Raw genomic sequence first — 19,421 nt, 5'->3', positions numbered from 1 at the left:
CTCCTTTGGATCTTTTAGAATATCAAGATATCATCCAAGTATATAACGACAAAATCGTCTAGATGCTCTTGGAAGATATCATTCATCATATGTTGAAACACTGCAGGAGCATTGGTGAGACCGAATGGCTTAACAACATACTCGAAGTACCTTGTGCGGAAGGCTGTTTTTCATTTTTTTCTTTTGTGATTCGTACAATATTGTAAGCCCCTTATAGATCAATCTTTGTGAAGATCTTGGCTTTTTCAAGGCGTTCCAAGAGCTGTGGTATCAACGGCAAAGGGTATGGATTCTTGACTGTTATCTTGTTGAGTCCTCGATAATCCATACACATTCGAAGTGACTCGTCTTTTTCATCATGAACAGAATTGGGGCTCCAGCAATAGGAGACTTGGAGTGCCTAATGAACCCCTTGGCTAAGTTCTCATCGATATTTTTGCGTAGTTCAACTAGTTCATCAGGAGATAGCTTGTATATGGGTCCAAAAGCTGGTTGAGCCCTCTCATGGAGTTCTATAGCACGATCATATGGTCTGTGTTCAAGCAAGAGATCTACATTATTTTATTCAAAGACATCTTGGAATTCTTGATACTTGCTTGGTAGCTTGACTGACTCATCCTTACTAGATTCTTGAGTTGGTATATGATATGTCATGTAGGTTGGCTCTTGCCTTGCTGTGTGCATAAAGGCTTTGACCCCTAGGTATACTAACTTTCCTCGATTTTCACAACGTGTAATATTTTGCTTAACCCAATCAATTTTTGGGTTATGTTTCTTTAGCCAAGGTATCCTAAGGATGATTGGATTTGTGGAATTTGATATGACATTAAAGCATACATGAGATTTGTGATTGCGAAGAGTTACCATGAGTGGTCAGGTTTCCTTGTTGGTAATATCTCCAGATGCTAGAGGTCTTCCATCCACGACTTTAGTTGGTGCAGGATTGGTCTTTTAGAGTATTGGAATCTGATATCTATTGACAAAGCCATTATCAATGAAACATGCGGAGGCCTTGGAGTCGACCAAGGCTCAAGGGAAAGGGTCCTTCTCGGCAGGATCATCTGGATTGTGACATTGAAAGTTTCCATGCGTGTGGTTGGGATCGAGAGACCCTTTCTTATGTCAAGGTTCAGTTGTATGGTCTCATTTACAACCGGACATCCTCGTTTTCTTAATCGAGGATGGTTGCAGCAACTCTTTGGGGTTCTTGCCCTCTTATTTGGGCAATTTAGAGTGATGTGTCCAGGGTTTCCACAATATAGGCATAGATGATTCTCTCTTCGTCTTTGCTTTTCTTGTGGGGTCAAGGGCTGAAATTTGGTATTATTTATTTGATTGGCATTGGGTTCCATTGGCAAGGCTTTAATTCTTCTCGCTTTTTTTGCTTCGTCTTGAACAATCTATTATTACACTGGATAGCTTGCATGATATAATCGTTGAGTGTTTTTGTCTCAAGGCATAGTGAGTGTAACCGGCCTTCCTCCTCGGACAGGGTGGTAAATAACTTGATTAAGCACTATTTACAATCAATTAACAAATTCACAAAACTGAAATGCACACTTTACCATATAATCTTGGACATTGAACACCCTTTTGGCCCCAAAATTGGCACCCCTTTCGGTATTTATTTAACTTAATTGAAGAAGAAGTTGATGTACAGTGGAATTCTTCCAATCCCTTTCGGTATTCCAACTCCCCTTGCTGTCCAAAATGACCAGCAAGTCTTTAATCTGATTTGCCCCTTGATTTGGGCAATCAATTGGCCTTTACCCACTTTGATGGATATGGAAAATGCTCCAAATTCAATTATTTGCTGGTACTTCCACTTGAATAGGCTAAAAACAGCTTCAGCCCTGTTGAATCCAAGTCTTGGAGCTTTCAATTTTAGCATGCTTTCGGAGGCTGTTGCTAAAATCTAATTTATGCTGCAGATTAGGGTTTACAACAATAGAGAAATCTGAAAGTTCTGAGCCTCTGGTGATCTTAATGCTACATTCTTTGGAGCAAGGCTGGGAGATGAGAGAGAATGCTGAGGAGAGAGAAAATTCAGATTTTCTTTTCAAATAACTGAAGAAAATTAGTCATTTACTGTTGCTGCCCTGTCTCAACAGCTTGTAGATGCTGTCACCTGCTGTTGATTGGTCTTCTCCTGCCCTTGGCTGCCTCAAAAGATCCTCCAATGGCTGTAAATCAGACAAGCAACATCTCCGCTCTCTCTGTTGCAGACTGAATACACTAAAAATGCCTCTCTCCAGCCTCTAAAGACGTTTTTTAGTCTTGTATGAACATTTTTGACAAGTGGTAGCCTTCCCAAATGGTTTTTCTAGCATTATCCATGATTAAATATTAATTTTCAGTCTTTAAATACTGAAAATTAATCTAATAATTATTTCGGTGCCGTGAAAAATAATCTGACTAGCCAATAAGTAAATTGGCCGGGCAACTTCCATTCTTGAGTGTCTCTGCGCCATCTTTGACCATCAGATTGGCGTTAGGTACCATTAAACGCCACTTCTCTAGTGTCACCAACTGACACTTATGGCCAAATGAATGACCTAGGCCCACAATTGGCACTAGATACTAGCAAGTACTTGTGCCGCATGTGACATAACGTATAACAACTTTTGCCTTTGACATCCTGTGATTTCCTTAGGTCTCGGGCTTGTAAATTTATTGTAATTCTAGTTACACCTCACATTACAACATTTACTTAACCATGCAATTAAAAATTAATCCATATGCTAAGTGAGGTTTCAAAAATACATGTTCTCATGACAGTGAGCATGAGATCCTTGATGTCATCTCAAAGACCCCATTTGAATTGGTTAATAAAATACTCATTATGCCAAGTGAGGTTATAGATTAATTGCGTAAATTCAGATCTATAAGCAAAGGTAGAGCGATTACCTTGTTATAGCTTCCGAAGTTTTGTTTTTGCTACTCGATCTGTGTCTACATCTACAAATGTGGAAGTGAGCTCGCAAAGAAATGCCTCATAGTTATGAGGTATTGGCATATTTTTTTCAAAGATTGGGGTGAACCATGATAAAGCTTGATCACAAAGCAAAGTCCCAATGAATCCCACCTTGGAAGCACCATCTGGATATCTATCTAGTTGCATGCGGAGAGTTTTTCTTGTTACAAGAATCCCTTGAACTTCGAATGGTCACCATTGAATTTCTCTGGCATCTTGATCTTGGGTTCTCTTGTGGGGTTTGATAAACACGCAGAATCATCTGATCACTTTCTCTGTTGTTCTGCAAGTCTCAGATGTGGTCTTGCATCTCTTGAAGCGTAGGGCCTAGATGTATAGGTTGTTCTATTTGAGGTTGTGCTTGTCAATCATTTAAGTCTCGAATTTGTTGTTGGAGGTTTTGAAGGAAGGCCACAATTCTTTCAAGGGTCGCCTCCATGGTGCTGAGTAGGGCTAGAAAGTAGTCTTGCTAAATTGTTATGGGAGCACTAGATTGTGCTCGAGAGACTAGACTAGATGCAAGATTTGTTACAAGAATTCTGATTACAAGATAATCCTACGTAGGGGCACAAGGTACAATGATACCTTAACAAGATATGGAAAATCCCACAACTCGGGACCGTAGGTATAGCTAACAGGACTCGATAGGATATGAAGGATCCCACAACTCGGGACCGTAGGTATGGAAACAAGATATTGGAATTACAAGATCTCCCTTGACGGGGATGATCAAGATACAAGACAGTTTTAGACAAGATCTTGTACTACGAGATCACAAGGTGACATGACAATAGGAGTATAACGGAAGACAAGACAAGACTAGATACCATGACTAGACAAGAAGTAGAATTGGAACTCGAAGTTACTTAGTGGGAGCAATATGCTGAAATCAGGGATTAATGGCTGGAAATGTTCGAATAATGCAGACAACAGTAGAATATACTGAAAATTCACTCAATAATACATCAAAATGATCAAATTTGTCCTCAATGTCGGAAAAAAACAGGGCCAACAGCCGAATAATATGATTTTGGAGCACATCGAGGGCGAAAAAAATGAAGAGGCAAAAGGCCCAAATTTTGGGTGTCTCGGTGGTAGAATTGGGCAAAAGCCCCAAAATTTACTTGAAAAATGAAGAGATTGAAGAAATTGGGTAAAATTTTTACCCAAGTATTGTCGAACTGTATGCTAGAAGGTGAATCAAGCCTCAATATTGATGAATTTAAGAAAAAGCCCAAATTTGTTGAAGAACTTGGGGGTGAAATTGGGCTTGAATGATGAAAAGCCCCAAACTTTATCGGGAAATTGAAGAGAAATTTGATAATTTTTGTAAAATTTTTACTCGAAAGATGTCGAATGTCACACCTGATGATGAATTTTGCCTCAATGTCGATGAAGAATGACGAATTCTCAAAAAGCCCCAAATTTGGTGATAAAATTGGAGTGAAATTTGGTCAATTTGCTTGAAATTTATTGATGACAACACGTCAATTTCCTCAAATCGGTGTTGAATTTTGTGAATTTGATGGAGAATCCTTGAATTTTGACGCAATTTAGAATAAATTGGATGAGTTTGGTAAAAACCTCGAAATTTGGTCCGATTTGTACTTGAGAGTGGTAGTTGGTGTGAGCAATGGCTTGTCGGTTGAAAAATGAAGGAAATAAATGATTGCTTTTATTCAAAACGATTTTTAAAATGTTGAGGGTGTCGTGGAGTCGGATGCCTTCGATTAAAAAAAACTTGTCGGCCAACAATAGACAGGCATCCGAAATGTCAGTGATGTGGTGGCGTGTCCATGTCCGCGGGAGGGGTAGGTAGTGACAGTCGAGATGGACAGTCAGTGCGACCAATGTCCTAGGTGATGGGTTGGCGTGTGTTGACAGGCAGCGACTAGTAGATCAGGTGGGTAAAGGCGGCAGACACGTCTATAGAGTGATTGCAATTGATAGGATTGTGAAGCAACCGGATCAATGTTACAGCTGTTGGCCTAGGTAGCATTGTTGGGGAGCTATGGCACGTGCAAAAAACAATTACAGGAAGCCTAGGAACGTATGGGGTATTAGCATATGGGAGCGTGGTAGAGCAAGACACTGCAGATGGCAGAATTGTTTGACGAAGAAAGAAGAGATTGAATGGCAGTGACAATGGCCGAAACGGTGACGTGTGACTGTCAATCCCTACTCATTAGGTTTTATTGAAGCTGTGGGATGGCAATGGCTTCAGGCAATAGCCGATCGAGGTGTGGCGTTCAATGGCAATGGCTGCGTGGAAAGTGGTTGCGAGGGATGGTGAGAGCAATGAAGAAACTTCACTTTGATACCACTATTGGCCCAGGCGTGGAGTAATTATGCGATTAATTTAATGGAAAATGAATGAGAATGAAAGAATTAATTGATGCACAACAATACTTGATTACGAATGAGAAGTAATGAATTAATGAGAGAGAAAGAGTACAACGCTGTTGGTGATCACATTGAATAATGTGACACTTGTGCAAAATGAGGCAGGAAGTGTCTTTAAATAATAAAATATGAAACCCTAACAGCTTAACCATTATAGGAAACCCTAAAATAAACCCTAACCCTAGTGTCACTCAATGCTAGGACTCTAGGGCCAACAATTGCATTTAATGACAGTTTAAATGTTTAAGGAGCCCAGATCATGGATCAAAGAGCATCAATGTGTAGCCCATGAGATGGCCTACAGTTTTTGTGTTTATTTGCAGCATTTGACTTCTTTTCAGTCCTTCCTCTCACATTATAGGCTGATCCACTGCTGCCCCCACTTGCTTTTGTCTAATCTCCTCATTGAGAATAGAACCATGCACACCACCATCAAAAGTCAAGTTGGGGTTGTTGCTCAAAGAGACTACCAATGCTTCCCCTGAATCTCGTAAAGTCATGAGCAAAAAGATAGCCTCCAACTTGGGATCAAAAGGTGGCAAGTCTACATCTTGTAATTGACTCAAAATTCTAGTAAATTCATTCAAATGCTTTGAGGCAGGCTTGGACTCATTAAGCTCCAAGTTAACCAACTTGTGCATGAGATGGACTTGATTGACAGAAGTCGTATTCTCATATGAAGCTTTGAGTTTGACCCAAACTTCACGTGCAATGGAGAGTCCCTTGATATCAACCAAGATATCATATGTGACTGCCATTTTGATGTAAGCAATAGCCTTCTTATTCATCTTAGCCCATTCCTCATCTGACAAAGCAACATGCGTTTCTCGTTCCAAAGCATTATCACAATCCTTAAGAAACAGGATACCTTGCATACGATCTTTCCAAAGATCAAAGTTGTCGCCATCAAATTTTGGAATCTCGAAAAGATTCTTTGTGTTAGAAGTGGATGCACTGCCAGCAATAAATTTCTGCAATGTAAGTGCTGAATACTATCAGCCAATAGTAAGGTTGCTGAATATAACAGCAAGTACACAAAATGCACTTCCAAAGGTGCTTAAGAAGTAGATAATTTGCTGCGATTTCAGTCCAAATAGGCTGATTACAGCATATACATGCACAAAGTGTGATAAGTATGCATAAAAGACAACTCCCACTTCAATAATACATCACCGTAATGCCCATATGCAACAACCCAAGTGCTGTATATACCACTCTTTCACTGCACAATGACCATTCAGCAATACATGTACTAAAGGAAGCTGCCTTTTGACAACATTTGATACATCCCAAATAAGAATTTCTCCCACTCAACAATGACTCTATTGTTATTTCATTGCCAAAGCATGAATTAGCACAAAATACATTGCTGATGTGAATAGTCCCAAAATTTCTCCAACAAATCTGTCCCAATTGTATTCATATGGGTTCCTGAGTGCCAAACAAGGGCAAATGTTGCAAATATTTAACAAATTATGCAAAAGCCTCAAATTTCTCGGGTCCAAATGTGCACCAATGTCAGTGAATTCAACTAAACTGAGCAAAATTTCTACATGAAAATCCTTGAATGTTCTAAAGCCAATGTGTACAATGTCTGTAAGTTTTGGGTTAAATGTCACTGCACAAGCATTCATTGTGCAAAATTAGAGAAAATCCCAAAAGGGCTGACTGTTGTAGTGTCTAGAGATTGCTCGAGATTTAATGAATGTCAATCGAGAACTGATAGCAGGACTTCCACGTCACCACATGAGGGCCCAACAGTTGTCGCATTGTTCTAGAAGGTACTGCTAGCTATTGTGCTTGCCTCAGCTAAAAAACGTGTGCTTGCTTGCCTGAGCAAAAATGACCTACACTTGTACCAATTTTAGGGTTTTTGGCTTGTCGATTGGTAGTCTCCCAGCACACACTTGACCCAGTAAGTGACGACTTGATGATTTTCTCGTACCGAATGAGCTGAATCTGACTTGCACGGACTTCGGGAAGCATGCACGCCTTGACTGAAGCTCTGATACCAGTTTGAAGGGGGTATGCACAGCAAGAGTGTTGTGTGTGGAGCAGTAGAAAGTGCAAAGAAAGCAAACACGTGAGTAGGGTGTGTACCAATGTGGTACACACAAAGAATAAAAGAATGTATTTATACTTAGGATACGGTACACTTACACCCGTAAGGGTGCGTTCACATGTACAATATATACACAGGAAGTGTAGTGAAGGGCCCTTAAACCCAACACTGAGTGTATGACCATGTTTGAAACACAGAGAACTCAAGCACAAACACAAAAGCGCAAAATGCAAAATACAAACACAAACACAAATAGAGGAGAAAAATAACTCTAAAGTGAATGAATGAATGCTGTAAATGAAGGAAACAGTGTATAAGATACTCAAGGGTAGAGCTGTCTAATAGCTGATGGCTCTTGTGGGACCTAGGCTGAGGGAGTAGTTGGAGTGTGACGTCCATCGGAGACAGATCCCAAATGTTGTAACCACTAGTTGGAGTTGAGAGATTGTTGAATTGGAAGGGCAGCAGGCTGGTCCTCAAGATGCAGTAGTTTGGAGGTTGAAATCTAGTGAACACAATTTTGTACCACTTGAACAGGTTGAGAACTGATCACCCGTGGTAGAGAACTAGTAGGCGACAGTAGGAGAGTTGTGTGTTGATGTAGGTGGCTTGTTGGACAGCCAAAATATAGGTACTACAGCAATCACCTGGTGGGAGAGATGGCTGCAACTTGTTGCTTGGCAGCAGATGCTGAAAACACAGGCTGATTAGGTGCTATGATGATGCAATAGATGGAGATCTCTAGACAGTAGCATGATGGTTGGAAATAGACCGCTTTGGGTTGGATGGTGATGGGTTGCAATCGTTGATGGCTTGACAACAGATGGTAGGTGGTTGCAAAGGGGAGGTACAACAGGAAAGGGAGTTCGATGTCAAAGACAAGTGCTGAATCTTGTAGAATACCAAGAAAGGGTAGGAACCTCCTCTTAACCTTGGATGCCAAGGCTGAAGAAAGAAGAGGAGCTTGATGTCAAACTTGGTGTGGTGAACCATGATGATAGATGAAGATGAAGATGAGGATGAAGCAGGTTGATTGGAAGAGCAAGTAGAAGTCACCGCCGTGATAGCATCAAGAGAGATATTGCACAATCTGCTTGGGAGGGGAAACCTCCATGCTGGTAGAAGAGTAACTTTCCTAGGAAAACGAAATCACATTGAATGGTGCGTATTCCGTGTCTCCAACCAAGGACAGACTGACGCAAAACCTGCATGTTAGCCGTGCATTGAAATACAAAACCTTGCAAAAAAGATTGGAATCTGCCAAAATGGAGGTTAGTATTGAGATAGTTCAAATGTTGTAAGAGCGAGATGGAGCAGAAGTAAATGAAAAAAAAGAGTATGCAATAAAAGACTTGAAAAGGTATAACTAAGCCTAAAGGAAACTAACCTAAGGTCCTTAGGGATGACTTAGGATGCCTAAGAAACTAGCTTAGGGAGAGATAATGACCGAACTAGTGAGACATGCCATGAGGCACTAACTAAGGGGGAGATCTAGGATCCACCACACCAATGGTCAGCCATCGATGATGAACACGGATACCAGGGGATGGAGAAACTACACTACCTCCGTGGGAAAGACCCCCTCTCAACCTCCTTAGTGTTTCACTACCACCATTGAAAGGTGATGAGGTTGGTAGATAGAGAGTTGTTCTCTAAATCAAGACCATAATGTCTCAATAGAGTCTCTAGTGATGGAGTAGCTCAAGAAAGCATTAGAGGATCCGAAGATGGAGTGGTTTGAGGCAGTGTAAATCAACACGTGATGTATAGTGTAATTAGGAATAAACCTAGCAATCCATGATAGCCTTAGGTAACTCTCTAGAAGAACACTAGCCTTGATACTATGTGGAGATATGCTAGGATTTACAAGAAACATTGAGTGTATGACCACGACTGAAACACAAAGAACTTAACACAAAAACACAAAACACAAAACACGAAACGCAAAACGCAAAATGCAAACACAAACTCAAATAGAGAAGAAAGATAGCTTTGAGGTTAATGATTGAATCCTGTAAATGAAGGAAAGAGTGTACAAGATGCTCAAGGGTAGAGCTGTTCAACAGCCCATGGCTCTCGTGGGAGTGCACTGAGGGAGTAGTTGGGGTGTGGCATCCGTTGGAGATGTATTCTGAGTGTTGTAACAACTAATTGGAGCTGAGAGAGTGCTGAATGTGGAAGGGCAGCAAGCTGGTCACCAAAACGTAGCAATCTAGAGGCTGAATTAAAAGCCTCGCAGCCAAACACTTTCAGATGAGCAATTGAAGGTGGCTTTCCCGACCATGCTTATTGGGAAACTCCCTAACCCCCCCCCCCCCCCCCCCCCCCCTAAAAAAAAAAAGAACCTGTTTGGTGACCGATTAATCAAGTGAACGGTTGTCATAACAGCCTCTACCCAAAAACCATGGGGTAATGCAGCATGAGACAGCATCGTACGGACCTTATCCTGTATGGTCCAATTCATACGCTTTGCAACTCCATTTTGGGGCGGATTATGAGGGGTAGTGAGCTCCCTCTTTATCCCTTTGCTGTAACAAAGTGCCTGAAAGGCCTTGGACACATATTCCCCACCATTATCAGAGTGAAGACACTTAAGTGTCTTATGTGTCTGATTTTCAGCCAATGCCAATAATTTTTTAAACTTGTCCAGCACTTCATCCTTGCTACGAATAAGATAAACCCATACTTTCCGTGTAGCATCATCGACAAAGGTGACAAAATATTTCTTTCCCCCTAAAGATAATCTTGGCATTTGACATACATCCGAATGCACTAACTCTAGAGGAGAAGATTTCAAAGAAAGAGATTTTTTGTGAGACATCTGTGCATGTTTGCCATAAATATAATGATCACAATGCTCAAAATCAGCATAACGAAGACAAGGCAAGTAACCCAAATGAGAAAGCACTTTCATTCCTGTTTGTCTCATGTGTCCAAACCGGCCTTGCTACAAAGAAACGCTTGGTTGCTCGGTCACGACAACAATATGGTTATGCACACTAGATACATGAAGTGGATACAAAGTATCACTCTTGCAACCTTTGGCAATAACCCTAGATCCCTTACAAATCTTCCATTTTCCATCATCAAAGGTGGTATGAAAACCATCATCATCTAGCTGTCCTGTGCTAATCAAGCTCTTGTTGAGCTGAGGTACATGTCGTACATGCTGAAGTGTAAAGACAGAGCCATGCTCAAACTGTAACTGCACACTGTGAATACTTGCAATCTCACATGCATAGTTGTCCCCAAGATGGACAACACCATGTCGACCCGTTGTATAGGTGGAGAACCACTCATGATGAGGGGTAACATGAAAGGAAACACCTGAATTGAGAATCCAGGTATGTATGCCATCATTTGTATCTGCAAGTAAAGCATGTGCACCAAAGTGTGAAGAGACAAAGAGTACGTCACTCCCACTGTCACTGTCATGAGTGATTACATTCACCTCTTCAATTTTTACACTGCTCTTCTTAGGCTGACTGTTCTTATTCTCTTCCTTGCTATCAACTGTCTTCTTGCCTTTTCCTTTCTCTTTCTTCCATTTGTAGCAATCACGTTTAAAGTGACCCTTCTTGCCACAATGATGACATTCAACATCTTTGCCATGTTATTTATTGCGTCCCTTGCCCTTTTTTTGTGATCTGAGCATTATCCAATTGATTACAGCTGTTCCAAGGGCATATGCATCACATTACATGAGAAATCCCAAAATTTCAGCTGCAATTTCTGTTGTACATATACCCACGGACATAAAATTTGACACGAACACTCAAAGGCCCCAAAATTTTGTGCTCCCACACATCTGCATTTTCTCTATCATGCATAGAACAGACCAATTTTGCCAAAATAGAGCAAATTTCAGCAAAAGCCCAAAATTTTACCAAGTGTTGATGTCCAAATTGCGTGGATTTCAACCTGCATGTACATAAAATGATCAAATGTTGCACAAATTTTGCCCAAACTGCTAAAGCCCCAAATTGCACGGGGTCGGGTCCAATGTGCCTCAATGTTGAGAAATTGGGTAAATTTCAGCCCAATTTGTGCATGTACATTAAAAGCCCCAAATGTCCGAGGCAAAATGTCACAAATTCTTGCAATTTTTGAGATAAATTTGCTTGTCTTGCATCACATTCTCCAAGTTTGGGAAAAGCCCTAAATTTTATGGGTCCAATGTTGAGAAATTTCACTCAGATGAGCAAAATTTCAATAATTTTGGCGAAATTGCCAATTCAAATGCGCACAATGTTTGCAATTCTTGACACAGATGCCTCAATTTTGCATCAATAGCACTCTATTTGGAAAAGCCCCAAATTTCTGGGCCTAAACTTGCACAGATTTGCACACTGTGCTTGTGCGCGAACACCCAGAGGAGATGAGGCAAATTCAAAGGAGATTTAGAAGAAAAGATTTTTCCTCTTTTTTTTGTGAAGGATGTGACGGGGTCCGTTGACTCCGTTTGACCGTCCCGCCACACATGGGACTTGTCCCGCCGTGCAGTGCACCTCCAGTCCCGTCGCATGGTCGTTGTGCAGCGCGCCCGTCAGCTGCTGCTCGGCATGTGCTGGCCGCTGCCCCGACGTTGCCCAGTCCCGCCGACTGCTGCCCGCTACCCTATCCCGTTCGCTGGAGTCACCCATCAGTTGCAGTCGCCGTCAGCTGTGCTGGTCTCCTGTCAGCTGGTTGCTAGTCTGCCACGCTGCGATATTGCAGGCCTGCACTTGTCGACTTTCTCTCCAGCACACGAGCCTGCCTGCGACTCTCCTGCTTGCCTTTGAGCTATCTCGTCACCATGCTGGTCTTCTGCCTTAGCCTGACGATCGTTTGCAGCACCTTACGCTCTGATACCAATTTGTAGGGACTGGTTAGGCATGGAGATTGAGACAAACTGTCATTACACGCACACACACACATAGAGAGAGAGAGAGAGAGAGAGAGAGAGAGAGAGAGAGGAGAGTGAGTGCGTTTTTTAGGTACAATGATGAGTGTACCTTTAGGTTTTTAGATAGATATATATGTGTAAGTATAAGTGCTAAGGGTGTGTTCACACCTGAGCACATTTAAAAGGCACGAGGCCTTTATTCCCAACACTGTTGCAAAGGCCTCTCCTTTCAACATAGAAGGATCCTTCAAAATTGGGGTTTTGCTTATGGACATAGAATGTCGGGTCTCTCCAGACATCTTAAGCATCCACTACAAAATAGAAGTGCCTCCCAAGCCCTCTTGCTCATCGATTGCAATGCGCAAGAAATCCTTGCCTTTGCTTTGTTGATCCTTTACAGTCCCATAGCAATCTCCAATGATTGATTCTCATACTTTATGTGGATGACATGTTGTTGACTGGACTTCATGAGACACAGATTCCAGCCTTCAAAGCTGAATTGCAGCATGCTTTTGATGTGACAGATCTTGGCCACTTGCACTACTATCTTGGCATACAGTTTACTACAATTGAGGAGGGCATTATTTTGCAATAGTCTAAGTACATTGGGCAACTCCTAGAGCGTTTTCAGATGTAAGATTGCAAGCCTATCTCTACTCTAGTTGAGACAGGATACAAGTTTACACTTGAGGGTGCATGAGATCCATTTAATGCTTCTCTTTATCAGCAGGTTGTTGGGTGTCTATTGTACTTGTGTAATACATAGCTGGATATTCTGTTTGGGGTTTCTTAGTTGGCATGCTTTATGCATAGCCATGGTACTACACATTGGCAAGTAGTTAAATGTGTATTTCGTTATCTCAAAGGCGCTTAGATGTTAGGCCTTTTTCTTAGTCTTAAAGGCACTTCTCTTTGCTTGCATGCATTCATAGACTGTGATTGGGCTGGTTGTTTTGACACGTGGGTGTCCACTAGTGGTAATTGTTTCATGCTTGGAGATTCATGTATTTCTTGGTTGAGTAAGAAGCAATCTACAAAGGCCACATCTAGTTGTGAGGCTAAATACAAGGAAGCATTTACAGCTACATTAGCATATGTATGGCTCAGACACCCGTTGGTTGATCTTAGTGTGGGACAACTATCACCCACTCTTATCTACACTGATTGTTAGAGTGCCATTGCAGTTGCAAGGAATCTAGTGTGGGACAACTATCACCCACTCTTATCTACACTGATTGTTAGAGTGCCATTGCAGTTGCAAGGAATCTAGTTTTCCATGCTCGTACTAAGCACATTGAGGTGCATTATCATTATGTCGAAGAGAGGCTCCATGTAGGGGAGATTGACTTGGTTTATATCCCTACATAGGACAACTTGGCGGATGTGTTTACAAAAGCTCTCTCTAGAGAGAAGTTTGAAGCCTTTCGCAAGGCTCTAGGCTGGATACCATTTGGGGATTGATCCGCCTATTCCCTATATACGTTCACATCATTCATTTCACTTCTCATGTTCCTCCTTAGTTATTGTGTGAACGCTCCCTTATCCACGGCACTTTTTACCTTCCAGTTGGAGAATAGTTTTTTCTTGGTGTGAACACCGGTCAATGGGTGTGGTACTTTAAACTTAGTACCTTAGGGATTGTACTTTCAGATCATTCTGACATAGTGGATGTGACATTCCAACACTCTCTTCTCTTGCTGTTTGTTCACTGTGAGTGTGTGCACATGCTGCTGAATCCTAACCTAACAATGGTAAACACGGTTGATCCTTTAAGGCTTTTATTATACCTGATAGACCATGGAAGTATATTTCGGTTACTTATTTCTCCACATAATACTAGATTTGGATAGTTATAGATGTACTGAATAAGAAAACTTCCTTATGTTTATCAAAAATCTTCATTACAGAATTACCTTAGGTCATGTATTTGTAATCTTGGTCCTAAAAGTTGACTTCAGTGCAGGTCAGACAAGTCGAGCAGTGAATTAATCATGACCAAATTGCTTCCACATTCAGGGATGAAATTGTCAAAGTTCAACCTCGTTCTACATCTATATGCTTTTGTAATAGGGGTTCTTTTTAATTACTTGTCTTAGACATCAAATGGTTAGACCTTTAATGACTGCTTTAGCAGTGAGATGCATGTGGTTTCACTTATACTAGGCCCTCAGTGGTAGCTTGACTTGTAATTATGCATTGAGATTAGTGTGGATGCACTTATAATTGAACTCGTTACATATGTGGGAATAATGATAGTAAATGATCATTGTTAAGTCTTACTGAAGATGGAGCATGCTGGCTAGTTGCAAGTTTATATCCGAATTGTGTATATCTAGGCTAAGATAACATTGATGTATGCAAGATATCAAGGTTGTATGGCTATTTTTGCTAGGAGACTAAATCTTGAGTTAAGGGTGGAAATGAGGGAGGGAAAGTGGAAAGGTGGGAGTTTTTATTTAGGAAACCTAACAACTCTGTGTGATTTACAGATTCAAGGACAGTTTTGTGCTTGCTAGGTGAGCTTCTTCTGTCGCAAAATGATTGTTTGTTGTACTGCTGTGTTAAAATTATTTGGGGATAAGAGCGACTTCTACTTGTGCAGTAGTGCTTTTCTCAAATCTGTTGGTATTCTTAAGAGCACTTTGCACTGATGTAGTTAAATCTTTACGAAAATGTTGTATATCTGGAAGTTTATGCTAGTACGTGAGAGTTTGTCCTTAGATCCAAAGCAGTTTTAAACTGAGCTGGTTACGTAATTTCAAATTTAAGCTTATCCTTACAGTTAATTTTTAAGTAAAGACACGTGAGCCTGGAACTTGAAACTAGTCTTGTTTTGAATCACTTTGTACCTCTATTAGATGTTGATGCTGGTGAGGTAGTGATTTCAATAATCTGAATTTGATGCAGGACTGCATCTTTTGTTTTGCTTATTTATCTTGGAACAGTTGATACATGTTTGGCCCCCAAATAAACTCCTTGATAAGAAAATGAACATCACCTGATTCTCTGACTAAACAAAGACATGAGGAAGGAGACAAAAACAGTATGCATGCAGTGATTGCTCTGTTTGGAGATTTATGTGGCAATGTTCTAGTGGCATGTTAGACTGTATGCCATTCCACATCACTGAAGTGTTGTGTGTTCTCTTTATACTCCAACATTCTGTTAAGTTGGATGTGAGCTGATTTTGGACTTCATGAATAGCATACTTCTGTTATTTACATTGCCAGTTATATTTTGGCAGGTCCAGCTGATATTGTTGATGAGGTTACAGGCAGCTTGAAACTTCTGTGAAGTTTAGTGTGACAAAACATACAAGGAGGCATTCATATCTTTTTTTCTACTTGGCAGCTTGAAACTTCTGTGAAGTTTAGTGAGACAAAACATACAAGGAGGCATTCATATCTTTTTTTCTACTTTGCCCTTCATTTTCAGGGGATCCGTCTGATTTTTCAACTCGGACATTCAAACGTAATAGTGAAGCTCATATACTATCTTCTTGAAGCCCCTTGGGTTGAAAAAGAGTCCACAGAAATCAACCCAAAACTCTTGCAATGTTTCAAATGGACACTTGCCATGTGTAGTGGTGGTTTTTTCTTAAAGGTGGAAACATTCAGCAGATCTAACTTAATCTTGAAGAGAAAGCAGATATACATTGGATTACAAAATCAAGGATTTCAAAAAGAGGCATCAAAGGAGGTCTAAATTGCAGTAAAGATGGTCAAATTCTCTTGGCTCACTTGAGCCAATACTGCATGAAGTTGAGGGGCATCTCTGTGGAAATGATACCATTGATTGCCTTACTGTCACTGACAAATGTTTCTCACATTGTTTGAGGGGCATCTCTGTGGAAATGATGCCATTGATTGCCTTACTGTCACCAACAAATGTTTCTGACATTGGATGGAGCCTATTCTTGGAATCCAGGCTTTTTTGTGGGAAGCTAATTTGTGTATTCAGTGAACTCGTTATGTAGGGGTGTTCGGTATCTTTCCATATTTTGTTTTAAAAATGTGGCTCCATTATCTGTCCGTTTGCGTTCGGTATATCTTTCCATATTTTGTTTTAAAAATGTGGCTTTATTATCTGTCCGTTTGCATGGGGCAGGTGAAATTGGTTGATGCATTGATAGTGTTTTAGGTGTATGAGGTATGATAGCCTCTTTTTAGTTAATCAAAGGCTTTTTTGTTCAGAGAGCTATTCAATGGCTGCATTGATGAAATGGGAGCTTTTGATCAATGTAAGCAATAAAGCTCCCATTACCATTCTTGTGATTGTTGTTTGCATATTGATATGACTTTTACCACGGAGCAATGGTTATGCAAAAGGATCAGAAGTTTTTTGAGCATTGCAAGTTGTTCTAAGCAAAAGCTTTCTCTACAATCACACAAGTTGAGTTTTTTTTTTCTTGGTTGGGTTTTTTAAAACGCTTAACTGTTCATGTCGTAGACGGATCTCTCTCATCTCTCTTTGACGTAGTCTCTTTGTCTGGTACCCTTGTATCTGTGGGTGGCATATTGCTCTGGTCCCATTAGCTATATGGATCATCACCCCTCTGTGTGGGTGGTGAGAGGTCAATTGTTTGAATGAAATTAGTAAGTTGTGATTGACGCCCCCCTTTGTGTAGTACCAACCAGTAATAGTGATGTGCGGAGTCTCAGAATCTCAACTAGGAATTAGTCAAAGTGGTGTTGGTATGGGGATTTGATGACCGCCCCCCTTTGTGTAGTACCAACCAGTAATAGTGATGTGCGGAGTCTCAGAATCTCAACTAGGAATTAGTCAAAGTGGTGTTGGTATGGGGATTTGATGACTAGTATGAGGGATGTGTCTTGTCCAAGTAGCATGGAGTATCTATATTGAGCTAAATGAGCATTCTATTGTTTTAGAAGTTGTAACTCACTTCGGCAATGATCTCTTGTATTCTCTCAACACTTATAACTAACCGTACATCATTTTCTCCATATTAAGAAAGTAAGAACACAAGACTAGCTGTGAGGTGTAGTGAACTACCTTTTTGTGTTGTAGTTCGAAAGCTTAAAAGTCTCGAAGATGGTTCCATGACCCAAAAAACACAATTGGATCCTATCACTCTTCTACATCCATACTAAGTATACTAATGAGTCCATAAGCTAATAGAGGAAAAGGAAAAGCAAGAAGACCAGAGCTTCACCTTTTCTTAGTTTCTCGCTCGATAAACCTCACACATACTTACTCTCAACAATGAAAGCAAGATGACAGAATTGACGAAGAGAATAGAAAGCTTCTATAGTTGTACATTGATAGAGTTTTTTAAACTCTCTTGCTCAACACACCTCTCACACACTCTCAATAATGGGAGCAAGATGGTAGAATTGAAGAGAATAGAAGGTTTCAATAGTTGCACTGATAGAGCTTTTGTAGCATGGATATGTAAAAAGGTTCTATCGATATATCTTTTGTAGCATAGATGTGTCAAAAGAAAAAAATACAATAGAGATTTTTTAACCTTATATAGGCTAAGATTAGGATAAGGTTGTGTGACTTCTTTAGGGAGACATCCCATTTTCATAAATTCACTATTCTAGTTTACACTACTCTAGTTACAAATCCATGTGTGCAATTCACACTACAATTGCGTGTGCATCAAACATAACCAGTAATGGATACAATGTGTACATGAGTTTGGTTCTCACAAAATAGTACAAACATGATAATGATGTTTCCATAAAGTATAATAGATTATACAATAACAAAAAATTAAGCATTGAAGCACTTTAAAAATAATAATCCACAATCGGATAGATCCAATACTTGCACTTTTGGCTAATCTAGTATTTGTGCTTTTGACTTTTCTTTTTAAAAATATTGTTAATATTATTTTCCATTGCGGGTGTCAATCCTGTGTCACCCATGTCAAAGGTGGAGGTGGAGCGTTGGGAATAGTCTTGATGAAGTAATTTTCTTGATCGAGAAAAATCAAAGCTGTTGATAAAGAAGCATAGATGATAAGAGTGGTATGCTTGCTAATGAAGAACATGTATTGAAGGTGAGCTCTTGGTGATTTTGTAGATGATGTTAAGAATTATGTGGCTCATTAATGAAATATGATAGTTGCATGGTTACTAATGACACTGTTGAAGAAGAGTAATGAATCATGGAATGATGAGGTTGCAGGGGTTATTGATGTTGATGGTTTTTCAAATGGTCTTTCACGAAGGTCTTGCCAGCCAACTTGTACTTTCCCTACGAGATACATCTAACTTATGTGTGTAGATATTTGTAGGTGTGCAAGTGGAATTGAGAGACTGGTAGAACTCGAGGTAAGCTTGAAGTGTTATGCTATACTTGAGGACCCAATTAGTGAAGAGTTATTGTGTGGTGCAATGCTCAGGGTGATAGATCGTCTAAGCAAGCCCAATGTGTCTTACCATTGATCTGCCTTGAGACTGTGTAGTGAGGAAAGGGCTAGGGGGTTAGATAGATGGAGCTAGTCGATCAAAGCTATTGTGCGCACCTAATTTAGATAGATGGAGCCAGTCGATCAAAGCTATTGCGCACACCTAATTTAGATAGATGGAGCCAGTCGGTCAAAGCTATTGCGTGCACCTAATTTAGATAGATGGAGCCAGTCGATCAAAGCTATTGCATACACCTAATTTGAAGACCCTCGGGTGCAATGGAATATGAGCACATCCAACTAATTATGGAGCTTTTGCTCTCTTTTTTTTTTTCTCTTTCTTTCAATCATGAATGATTAAAGGATTCACTTTTGGAGGAGTGTTGCAAGGTGAGTGAAAGATACCCTTTGCTCATGAGATATGGCTTAAGAAATGTTTAGAGTTGAATGGGTGACTTTGGGTAGAAGGGATGTGTACACTTGGCAAACTTGTTGTCCAGCTCAACGATAATGTCTTGCCATGGCAACACAGTCGATCCTTGTGTTGATGTCAAAAAACAAGGGTGGTAGTCCATTCTCATAGGGAGTTGGTGGATGTTGTAAGAGCTTTGACAATGAGGCGGAGACAACTGCAAGTCACTATGAATGTTGTGAATAGTTTGAGGAAATGGTGAAAGAGGGCTACAGATCTTGCACGTAAGTGGTAGATTTTATTGTC

The 19,421-nt window shown here is 40.5% G+C and overlaps 1 protein-coding gene across 2 annotated transcripts in view; it reads left to right on the top strand.

Annotated features, from left to right (window-relative positions):
- LOC148013005 (Peptidyl-tRNA hydrolase II (PTH2) family protein) overlaps nucleotides 1-16,318 on the top strand; it is a 54,712-nt gene extending 38,394 nt beyond the window's left edge. For both annotated transcript variants that reach the window (XM_087668094.1, XM_087668093.1), the window contains exons 6-7: nucleotides 14,814-14,840; nucleotides 15,569-16,318. In XM_087668094.1, the coding sequence (XP_087524220.1) occupies nucleotides 14,814-14,840; nucleotides 15,569-15,618 (77 nt within the window). In that variant the 3' untranslated portion in view covers nucleotides 15,619-16,318. The remainder of the gene's footprint in view (nucleotides 1-14,813; nucleotides 14,841-15,568) is intronic.
- Nucleotides 16,319-19,421: the final 3,103 nt, after the last annotated feature.

Source organism: Lygodium microphyllum, chromosome 26, assembly GCF_053477565.2.
Source record: "Lygodium microphyllum isolate KBCC chromosome 26, Lygodium_microphyllum_v1.1.10, whole genome shotgun sequence".
Classification (NCBI taxonomy): Eukaryota; Viridiplantae; Streptophyta; class Polypodiopsida; order Schizaeales; family Lygodiaceae; genus Lygodium; species Lygodium microphyllum.
This window is presented reverse-complemented; position numbering and strand designations above follow the sequence as displayed.